General features: G+C 42.6%; 1 protein-coding gene across 1 annotated transcript in view; it reads right to left on the bottom strand.

Moving 5' to 3' along the window:
* Window positions 1–11,836, bottom strand: part of Iqgap2 (IQ motif containing GTPase activating protein 2) — a 296,887-nt gene extending 285,051 nt beyond the window's left edge. The window contains exon 1 of the mRNA XM_027927746.2: window positions 11,516–11,836. Within this exon, the coding sequence (XP_027783547.2) occupies window positions 11,516–11,561 (46 nt within the window). The 5' untranslated portion in view covers window positions 11,562–11,836. The remainder of the gene's footprint in view (window positions 1–11,515) is intronic.
* Window positions 11,837–12,069: the final 233 nt, after the last annotated feature.

The raw sequence follows: 12,069 nt of genomic DNA, 5'->3' as shown, positions 1-12,069 counted from the left end.
AGATCTAAGGGATGGTATCCTGGAAACCCGCATTTTCTTTGTAGTGTTCCTCTAACATTTCCAATGGGTAACCAGGTTGACAACTGAGTTGGAAGACTTCTAAACCAAGAGATAATATCATAAAGGCATGGACATGGTCAAGGATGTGCAATCAACCTAGGAGGGAAGCCTGCTATTGACACTGGGAAATTTTCTAAATACCCAAGTGACCCCAGCTGTTCTACTCTCCACTCCTCTTCCTCTATGAATAAGCCAAAAAAAAAACCAAAACAACAAAAAAATTCTACCAACAGAAGAATTGCCTTCCCAAGATTCATCCCCCATCATTAACAACAGAGATGCCTTTTATCTCCCATAGTGTTATAAAGTGTTTTCCAACACACGGGGCTCAAAGAAACCACTATGGGAAATCTTTTCAATTTTCAGACTCTTGCTCTGAGAAATACTCAGAAGGACAAGAAAGAATCTAGCCAAAGAATCTAGATTTGGAAAACTTTCACTTCAAAAATATTGCTATCAAAATACAAAATTTTGCCTCGCAAGCTGGAGGAAGAAGAAAAAAAATCCTTTCAAACATGGATATAAAAAAAAAAGTCACAAAACTACGGTGATATTGCTTTTGAGGGGATGGTTAAATGATAAACCCTAGAATTTTGCCGTCTCTCCTGACCCCACACATATACACAAACAGCATTTAGACCCATCCTATACCTCACATCCCATTTTAAGTAAACATAAACCCCTCTTTCAGATGGAGAAAGGAGCTCAGAGAAGCCATACCCAATATCACACGTAAGTGGCACTTCCATCTAAGTCCTCAGACACTAGATGCTGTCCTTGGTATCATGGGGACTCACAGCTCTCATTATTCCAGGTTGACAATACCTCAGTTTATAACATAATGCAGGAGGCGAGGGAGCTTCCAATGGGCCAAATAAGATTTCTCTACCTTGTTTTACCTGTACCCCATTCACAACTGTTTTCCTCTCAATTTGAGTGACTATGATAGCCATGCATTCTCCAGCTGGGAGAGCTCCAAAGCTTCCTGTCATTTTATGTGAGGCCCTGATCACACCTGACCTTGAAGACATCTGGTCTGCAAACTCTGTCAATGCCACTGTACACATATATGTGGCATCTTATTGAATCAGGCACAGCCGTGAGTGATCACCTTTTTCAGGTTCTGGAGAATTCTCCTTTTGAGCAAGAAAAGGATGCCCTACATTTATGTCAGCAATCTTTATTTCACTGGAGACACTAACTACTTCTTGATTCATTGTTGCCTTTTACAAATCAGCTTCCTACACACTTCCCCTTTACACATTTTTAAAATGTGGAATAGCTATGTGGGTTTTTTTTTTCTGTCACTATTGCTAACTTCACTTTGCTGATCCTTATGGTTTTTATCCAACCTCTCATCATCTCTATCCTGATTGTAACATCATAACAGCTATGCAGTCCTAGATCTTTCAACACTTATGTCACTCAATCTCACACACATGTACCTGGAAAATTGGATCTTCATTGAATCCTCCCAATAAAAATAGACTTGTTTTTCCAGATTCTAATTTTCTCAAGACAGAGTTGATAGCTAAAGGGAACTTAACATCTTCAGCAGCAAAGGGAACCTGTTACAGCTTTTCTAATTGTAAATATGTACATGATAGAAAATTTGAAAAAGAGAAAAACAATATTTTAAATTTATCCATTATCTCATTACTTATAAAGAACCACTCCTGACATGTTGGCCTTATATATCAGACTCTGGGCAAAGGATATTGAACAAAAGATGTAGTCCTGATGCTAACAAATTTATTACTGTTCTATTTTGTCCATATTCTTCTCAGAGTAATCAGTGGAGATATTATTTTTAAAACATTCATTTGCTTTATTTTTTGAAAGGTAATAGATGGTAAAAGCAATATCAAACAGTATTCCCACCGATCTCAGTCTCTCCCCAAAAGGCAACCTCCAAAAAGGTTTTGTATAACCTTCTAGAAATATTCGCAAACAGGCTAAGTATATCATTCCCTGCTGGGCCACTGCCTTTTGTTTATTCTATTCAACAGTTTAAAGGTCCCCATTTTCAGAGATTTCAAAACCACTACATAGAAGCATAAGTTTCATTTCCTTCTCACAGTTCACCTAATCAAACATGGAAAGTTATAGCCAGAACCTACATTAGGGAGGAATATGCAAACACATCCTTCAAGCTAGTCGATTCAAACTAACAAGAGCAAATTTCATGTTGACAACTTGAGAAAGCAAGCTTCAAGGCTATCCCCAGAACTGGTGCAAAAGTGCCAGGTACAGAGGCCACTCTGTAATCCCAGCAATTCAGGAGGCTGAGACAGGAGGATTGCAAGGTCCAGGTCAGTCTGAGCAACTTAGCAAGACCTTGTCTCAAAATACACAAGAAAAAGGACTGGGATATACACCTCAGTGGTAGAGTGCCCCTGGGTTCAATCCCCAGTACCAAGAGGAAAAAAAAAAAAATCAATGACAAAGCAAGAACATGGCTTTCAAGGACAGAAAATTTGATCTTCATATATTCTTTCTAAAAATGTATGTTTTTTTTTTTCCTTTGTAAAATAAAACTCACTAGTAATACAGAATAAAAAGCATTAGCTCTGTAATGGCCATTTCTTAGAAAAACTACTTAAGAGTTCAACATGCAGCAAGGCTTTGAGCAGCCTCCTTTCCTGGAAACTACATGGAGGAGCACAGTTTAGGGAGTAGATGAATACAGAACTCATTCCAAGACGCTGGCTATGTGGCTACATCTTATAGGCCCCTCATCCCAACCCTGGGAGGCCTGCTCAGTCAGCCCAGGGCTGAGACAAAGAACACAGAAGTGATCTACTCAAATTCCCAGGTGGGAACCAGCCAAGTCTGGCTGATGGCATTGGCTCCACTGGGGGAGGTAAAGAGTCGAGCAGCTAACAAGAAACAATTTCATGAAATTTACTGGAATTAAAAAAAAAAAAAAACCTGGTAGAACCATATGACCCAGCTATATCATTCCTTGATATTTATCCAAAAGAATGAAAGTCAGCATGCAATAGTGATATATGCATACCCCAGTTTACAGCAGCACAATTCACTATAGCAAAGGTATAGAACCAGCTTAGGTATCAGTGAACAGACAAATGAATAAAGAAAATATAGTATATATACAAAATGGAGTTTTATTCAACCGTAAAGAACAACAAAATTAGCTATTTGCAGGAAACTGAATGGAACTTGAGAATACTATATTAAGCAAGATAAGCCAGACTCAGAAAATCAAGGGTCATATGTTTTTCTCATATGTAGAAGCTAGAGAGAAAAAAAGGAAATAAGAGGGGGGAGTGTTTCATGAAATTAGAAGGGAGATCAGTAAAAGGACCAGGGAGGAGGAGGAGGGATGGAAAGGAGTGGTAATGGTGATGAAATTGACCAAACTATGTTTTGTGAATGTCTAAATGTGTCACAATGTATCCCCCTATTGTGTATAATGATAATGCACCAGTTTAAAAAAAATTAATAAATACATGGTTCAAAGGAGAAGGTGGCAGAATGAGTGACTAATCTGAAAGTGGGCACTGGAGTTCTCCATTTCTTTTTTCCTTTTCTTTCTTTCTTTCTTTTTTTTTTTTTTTTCTTCTTTCAGTTCCTTGATCAAACCCAGGTCCTTGAGCATGGTGGGCAAGCATTCTACCACTGAGCTACATCCCCACCCCATCTCCGCCACTTTTTTCCTTTTTCTTGGTATTGGGGATTGAACCCAGGGCTTCATGCATGCTAAGCACCCACTCTGCCACTGAATTACACTGCCAGCTACTTTTAATTTTTAAAAATGATATAAACATGTCTTCTTTCAGAGATTTCACAGGAATGAATAAAGGAGGGCAATTGAAAGTTTTTTTTTTTTCTTTTGGCAATCCCGGGCAAAAAAACAATCATAGGAAAACTCTCCTATCTTTTATCGTTTCCCTGCAATGTGGGGCTGACCTGGATGCACTCAGGCCTGTCAAATATCTTCTTGGCTGCTAGGCACTATGGCACATTCCTGTAATCCTAGAAATCCAGGAGGCTGATGCAGGAGGATCTCAAGTTTAAGGCCAGCCTGGGAAACTTAGTGAGACCATATCTCAAAATAAAAATATACAGGGCTGTGGATGTAGCTCAGTAGTAAGTAGAACATCCCTGAATTCAATCCTGATACTGTAAATAAGTAAATAATAAAATATGGTCTCCGCTAACATATTCTACAGTTTTTTAAATTGTGAATGAATAAGCAAGTGAAGAACATTGTCAATTGTCCTCAAGGAAAAAAAAAGTCATCCTCCAACCCTTACTTCCTACCCCAAAGTTCCATGTCCGAGCGATCAGAAGCCCACAATTACCACAAGAAGGTTCCCCAGTTCACTCAGGCTTCTTAGTGGTTTTTGACAACACCATCTCCACCTGGAAATCCTTGGACAGTTAAATCACCTAATCTTCAGTCTGGAGACTTTAGATTTTCCTTCCAAAGTGCATGTTTCCCAAAAGAGAAAAAAAAGCAACCTTAAAGCTATACCAAAATAGATTCTATAAAACAAACACACACAACTCGTATAGAAATCAATGCCTGGGTTTATATGTGGTGCATATTTGTGCTCAAATCAAACACACAAAGGAATACTGTAAATAAAGCACTCTGTAATGTGGCCATGTGTTTTCACTTACTTGACAAAAACCTGCAAGCATGGCGAAGTAACTATATACCAGAAATGTCTTTTTACCCTTCCAATGTTCTAGTGCATCAGCATCACCTAAAAGACTTGTTAAAACTCATTGTGAGTGGGCCCTCACCCCAGAGCTTCTGATTCTGCAGATCTGGGTGCTGACAAACATCTGCCTCTCTAGTAAGTTCTCAGGCAATGCTCTGCTATTGCTGCTCCAGCAACTACTCTTTGAAAACCACTGCACTGATGGAAAAACAGCTGTCTGCTCCTTTTAGCTCTTTGACAAGAACAGCCATATGTAATACATGATTATAAAATTACACTTGATCTTGGCCAAAAAACAAGAAGCAATTCCTGATTATAAAATTACAGGGGAGTCCAGTTAGATTTCAGTCAAATCTTTCAACCTCTTGCCAAAATGAATCTACTGAAAAGTTCCTCAGGTAACTGCTAATGATCCGGAAACATGGTCATAACCATACTTCAACAACCTGGGGAGTTGGTCATTGGAGGACACTAAAATCTACAGTGAAATCAGAGAGGTGAAAACTGCCACAAGTAATGGAATGAGGAAAAAGAAAAAGAGGGGAGAGAAGCCTTGCCACCTAATAATTTAGTTGTCAAGATCCTTGCCCTGCTCTATTATACCAGCTTTTCTTACCCATTCTCAGGGAATGTACCTATCCTTAGCAAAACCATCTGGCAAAGCTGCCATTCTAACCCAGAAGCATGGCAAAGAGACGCCTAAGTGGCTAGAAGAAAAAGCACCAAATGTATAACATCACCAAACTTCCCCCACCTAGCTTTCCCCCATTCCATTGGGTCACTCATCCATGAATGTCTAATGAAAAGTTTATTAAAATCAAACATCTCAAACTAGGTACAGTGCCACATGCCTATAATACCAGCTATTTGGGAGACTGAGGCAAGAGGATTGCAAGGTCAAGGCCTATCTGAGAAACTTAGTAAGACCCTTTCTCAAAATTTAAAATGGGGATAGGATGTAGCTCAGTGGTACAGCACTTGTCCAGTATGTGTAAGGCTCTTACACATACAAGAATAAGATACTTCAGTGAAGGGTCAGCTGAAGCAACTCTCAGGACAGCTCAAGTTAACCTTTATCCTATAAATAATGGATTCCAAGATAATCCCCTTCCAGATACATCCCCCTTTCTCAATATCTATGCATACATACTAAATATAAACTCCAGCAAACTCCTCAAGCAGCAAACATACTAGAATGCCTTTTGGTTAACTCTGACCTTTCTCAAGGTCATGTGCAAATCCAGAAGCTTCATAAAATCTTCCCATTTTCCTGATCCAAACCCACTGCTCTCACATTAACACTTCCACAGAGCTTCAAAGTACACTAGTGGAAGTACTATTTTTATTTTTAAATCTCCAGAGCCTCTTGTAAGCTGCAACTAGCTTAGCCACAACCTTTTTGTACATATTAGATGATCAATTGAAATAACTACAATTTGTGCAACAGGAACCACATCAGTCACCTCTTTATATCTATTTTCCACATACCTCTCAAGATACAGGAAGAAACCCAAATCAGGCAGTCAGTGTAAGTCAGAATTCAGGCCTATATCTTTTGAACAACACAGTTTTTGTCATTTCCTCAACACCAAGTTGCCTCTGAAATGGGAAAAATAGAGCAAGAAAAAAGTATCAGCTCAGGGGCTGGGCTTATGGCTCAGCAGTAGAGTGCTTGCCTCGCATGTGCAAGGCCCTGAGTTCGATCCTCAGCACCACATAAAAATAAATAATAAAAAATAAAGTTAAAAAAAATTAAGAAGACGAAGAAGTCGTAGTATCAGCTCACTGATCAGTCACCCACTACAAGTTTCTGCCCAATTTCTCATCAGACCCAAACTTAAAGGCATGGCTGAGGTGTGTAATAAAGTGTGTTTTTTACAAATTATCCTATTTGTAATCATTGGTGCATGCCACTATATTATTATGGAAAAGCCTTCTTTCACTTCAGTGCCTCACAGTGAGAAGGGGGATATTTTATGAATTCATAAAATCCTTTGATGAAGCCTGAATGCACTCTATAAAAAGCCCATGTATTCTTCTAGATTTTTTCTTAGGGAAAAAAATTAAGCAGCAAAATTCACTTTAAAGAACACAGTGCATTTTTTTTTATAGTGCATCTATTTTTGAAAGAGCACATGGCCTCAATGGCTACAGGTTTCTATGTTTCAAAAATCGTGATAAACAGCCAAAAGAGATATAAATGGATGAACCCTCATCATTCAGGTGAGGCAACCTGGCAATAGTCCATGATGAAAGGCTTCAAAATCTGACCATACTGCTTCCAAGTTCCCTTGTTACCAGCTAGGTGTGGGGCTTTGACACAGTACCATGGATTTCAACTTCCTTGTAGAGTACTGAAGCTACTGGTCCTTTGGAAGGTCATAATAAGCAGATGTTCGAGCATGAAAAGCACTCAGGCCTTGGTAAGATCACAAACTTTAATTCCATGCCCCATGTTGAACTACCTGCCTGTAGGATTTACCTGACCCCATCAGATCAGAAGTTGAGTGGCCTCTGCTTTTCTTTTGGTTACCATGAAAACTAAGCAAGCATTAGGTATGTTTATATATGAGCCTTTTAACTACAAGGAGCTGTTAAAAAAAATTTTGTGGAGGGTTGGAAGAGCAGCTCAATGGTAGGGAATTGGCCAAGCATGTACAGGCCCCCAGGTTTGATTCCCCAGCACTACAAAAAAAAAAGAGAGAGAGAGAGAGTGGGGGTGGGAGATGGGGGGGGGTGGGGGGGTGGGGGGATGGGCGGGGGGGTGGGGGTGGGGGGTGGGGTGGGGGGATGGGAGGGGGTGGGGGTGGGGGGTGGGAGCTGGGGTGGGAGGGTGAGAGTGGGGGTGGGAGGGGGGGCGAGAGCGCCCCCCCCCCCCCCCGCAGGGGTGAGAGCGGGGTTGGGGGGGTGAGAGTGGGGGTGGGAGCGGGGTTGGGAGTGGGGGTGAGAGTGAGGGTGGGAGCGGGGGTGGAGGTGGGGGTGGGGATGGAGGGTTGTGGAGCAGCAACATAAGGAGCAACAGTAAATGAGTCTATCAATGGTTCCCTAGGAAAAAAAGGGTTAGCTGATACCCTAAACAGCACTAAATTTTAAATAAACTTGCTATTACAAGTTTAAACTCTTCCAAACAAGTCATTTTGGCTAACTGAATGTGTAATTAAATTTAAAAGCATACTAAAATAACACTTTAGCTGTTGACCTTAAAGATCCTTTTTGAAAAGCTCAACCAAAACACTAGCACAGGAGTGGCTTGACTTTTTGTATACTGAAGACAGCACCTCATGGCGACATGGTATTTATCCTTTTGCTGTTCAACTGATTGGTAGAATGTTAGAGTGAGCTATGCTAAGTACAGATACACTCAATCCTTTTACACAACTGGGTTTAACTAGTTTCTTACTCAAATTTCATCTCAGATTGGTAATTGTAAAGAAATAAGATTTAGTTGCAATGACCACCTCAATAGTCAATTAGCCAATGATTTAGAAATCCTGCCATTCAGACAAAGTTGACAGCATCAGCCAGAACCTTCCCCCACTCTCACCCCCAACACACATAGCCTGGACTTCTGTTGCACTTTTCAAAAGAAACAAGCAAGGGAACATTGATCATTTTTATTATTGCAATGTAGCTTAAGAGAAGAAGGACCTCTGTTTTGCAGGGTAAAAACCCTGGGTTCTTTCCCTAAACATAATCATTAGTGACCCACAGTGACACTTCAATGTTGATATGGATTATCAGGAATGAGTGAAATCTGTCTAGCACAAAGACCCTTTCTGCTTTCAGTGGTCTTTTTAACTCTCAAGTAATTAGAGAAAACTTTTGACAGATCATGGCAACAAGGTGTTTCCAGAACTATTTTGGCAAATACATCAGAATTCATTACAACAGCACAAGTCATTTGCAAATCATACCTAAGCATAAGTGTTATTTATATTTGAGTATAGAAGGATATTTTGCACATACCATATCAATGTATTGCATTGCAGTACTGAGATGATATTTCAGTTTTGTTCTGAGGTGTATTACTATCACAACTTCCAGGTTGCAGTAAGTTCTGGCCAACAATAGCAGGAATTGAGTGGAAAGCAGTAGTCTATATAATTTTGATTCAATGTCCCCACCCTCATGTACAAATCAGGATGCCTTCAACAATCTTGTATCTGTCAGAAGTCTAAGAAGTCTTGCAGCTTCCATGGAAAACTCACTGGAAAATTCCTCAAGTACAAATTACTAAGTGGTGTTTTAAAGATACCAACATGGGGGCTGGAGGGGATGGGACAGTAACATTATGCCCTAAGCCAGGTTCTTACTTTGTGTAAAAATTACTGCATGTAATGACAATTCAAGGTGGTAGAAAAGATGACAGAACAAACGCCCATCCCTGAAAGAATTATAACAGTTTAATTCAAATTACCTGAAAGTTTTTTCTGGAAGCCCAATCTCAAACACTTATATTCAGAATGTGCAGCATTGAAATTGAAATTACAACAATCTTTTGGTGATTTATTTTTAAGTGTTGGAGATAAACCTTGCTTGTATAGTTGGAGGTTTAACTGAACCTGAACTTAAGTTACCAAGCCAAGGAACAAGAGAAAGCACAACACAGTGACCCAACAAAGCAAGGACAATCCATGTTATCCTTCCCTCACAGGAAGAACTCCAAGCACTGTTTTCAGGAGGCCCAGAAAGCCTAACTAACACATGCAACCACCCCATTTTTTGAGAATAGTCAATGGTAGGTAGTGTCTATTTAATACTGAAGTATATCTTGCTAGGTATCTTTTTTTTTTTTTTTTTTTTTTTTAGTACACTGGAACATATTATGTTCATGAAACTATTTTCAGAATTATAAAAATACTCACTTTAGACATAACAGGCTATTGCAGTAAGGCCTTCATATTTTAGGGTGATAATAAAGCCCGGTAACATAAGTACATATTTTCCATTTTTTACTATGTTAAGGAGCCAATGAATGACAGAGGTTAGTGGCTCCAACAAAGGCTCACTACCCCATTACACCAGACCAGGGAAGAAGGGTAAACAAAGATTTCCAAAGAAGATGGCCCCATGAAGTGGGCTTCAGGCTTGCCAGATCTGAGCCTCCTTACAGTTGCTTCTGGAGTGCACTAAAGCCACAGGTGGATTGAAGAAAAATCGTCACCCTCTCAGATACATGCACAGAGATTGATGGAAATGCTACATTCATGCACCACATTCATGGCAATTTTGCACTATGCATTAGTAATGAGAGATACAACAGGATCATGTGATATTTACAAACCATTTTAATGTATATTTACCTAGTTGCCAGACTATAATCATTTTACAATTTGACATAGTAAAGCTACCATATGTTCAGATAGCTTGTCACATTAGACCTCCACCAACTTGAGGTTGACACTGAAACCACTAGATGAGCACAGCATTCCTCCTAGAGCCCTAAAAGCCCCTGTCTGTGTGGTTTACCAAATTGTAAAATAAGGCTGCAAAAAGCTTTGAATGCATTTTCTTACAGAGGCTGTTGGTAGTTCCTCCTCACTGATACCAAAGGGTCACATGGGAAAACTAAGCTCCTCTTGACACTCCATTCCAAGATGGAGAGAAAAGGTCTTATAACAGTTGATGACCCTCCCCTCCCTTTTATCTGTTTTTCTTGTAGAGGGACACAATACCTTTATTTATTTATGGTGGTGCTGAGGTTCAGACCCAGTGCCTCACGTGTGGTAGGCAAGCATTCTACCACTGAGCTACAGCCCACCCACCACCACCATCCTTTTACTAAGCAAGTTTGTAGTGCTACTAACAATCCAGAACCACATACAAAAGTCCTGCTGCACACATCACCACCTTAACCCAAACTTGGTTTGGTGCCTTTGCCACCAAGGCCAGCCCAGGCAAAAGATTAACCTGTGGTCATCGGCCAAGGAGTCACTGACAGGGCCAACCCTGGAGAAAGAGAGCCAACTTTATGTTTGTTTTAAAGGAAACACTTCCTGGCACATGTTTAGGACTCTGAACTCTGCACATGAAGCCACGTGGTTGGTCCTAATCTGGCTCCATCCACTCACGATCAGCCAAAGCAACCTCTTTCCTAGGGCAGCCCCAAGCGGGGTAAAAGACACTATCTATTTCAAGTCACGCGCACTTTGCGTTCTCTCTCCACAGCAATCCTCCTGCGCGCACAGAGTCAAAGGGGAAGTGGAAACCAGAGAGGCAGGGGGCGGCTGGTGTCCCTTTCGGCTTCGGCAGGAAAGGACTCACACCTGTGGAGCCCAAACTGTGTACGGTGGCTCAGGAGAAGTCTGAGAGAGCGAGATAAGAGCCTGCGCTTCCAGGAAAGCTGCTAGGAGAATGCGCTGGCACAATACTTGCGGCGCCCACCTGTAGCCACAGCAAACTTTCCGCCCCTTCTGGATTAGAAGAATCCGGTCCCTTACGCCACCCTCTGGCCCAAATCGTCACGGCCACGAGCTCCTCACCTGAAAACCCCAAAACCCCAACCTGATCTGTCCCATAGGGCTGCCTGCGTCCGCGGCCATTCGGGTTTGCAGTATGGAGGGTCCGGGTTGCCAGCTGGGGATTGGGAATTTGCAGAGAAGTGCGGGAAGACGCTGTTCTCTACCCTTTCCAACTTCAGCTCCCAACTTTACCAACCACACAGCCGCTGCCCCGCGGCATGTACCCGGCCCCCGCGGCCTCTCCAATTCGGTCCTTGGGGAGGGGGCTACCCAAGATCCACGGAAGCCCCGAGCACTTACAGCCATAGCGAGGTCTCTGCAGAGACGGCAGCTCTTCATGGGGCATCTTGCGCGCCTCCGGGGGCCCTCCCGGGGCGCGCCCCCCACGGCTCCCCTCGCTGGCCAGGCTCGCGGGCTTCGCGCCCCGCCGGCGCGCTGGGATCCCGCCTCTCTGCCCTCGCCCGCCGGCTCTGAGATGGGCGACCTGCTCCCTCGGTGCTTCCACCCCAGAGTCCGCTGCAGCCGCCGCGCGCTGACACTGGAGCAAAAGTGAACTCTCCTCCCTCGTTCCTTCACCGGCCGCCGCCTCCCCCAGCAGGTTTCCTTTCTCCTCCAGCCCGGCCCCGTTATTCACCGCGATGGGAGCGCGCGCCGCGGCGCAGCGACCCCTACCGCAAGCCGGGCGCAACGCCCAGACAGCTTGGACCCGCCCCTGCCCGGCCCTCGGGTGGGAGGAAGGGGTTGAGCAGCCTGCTGGGCAAGGACCCCCTGCTGCTGGGGCCCAGCGCACAGCTGGCGGCATGGAGGTAGAGCCGCCCCGCCTGGTTTTTTAGTGCTAGAACTCTTAGAGGGTG

This window comes from Marmota flaviventris, chromosome 5, assembly GCF_047511675.1.
Source record: "Marmota flaviventris isolate mMarFla1 chromosome 5, mMarFla1.hap1, whole genome shotgun sequence".
Lineage (NCBI taxonomy): Eukaryota > Metazoa > Chordata > Mammalia > Rodentia > Sciuridae > Marmota > Marmota flaviventris.
Note: the sequence above shows the minus strand (reverse complement) of the source record. Positions and strands in the feature narration are given on the sequence as shown.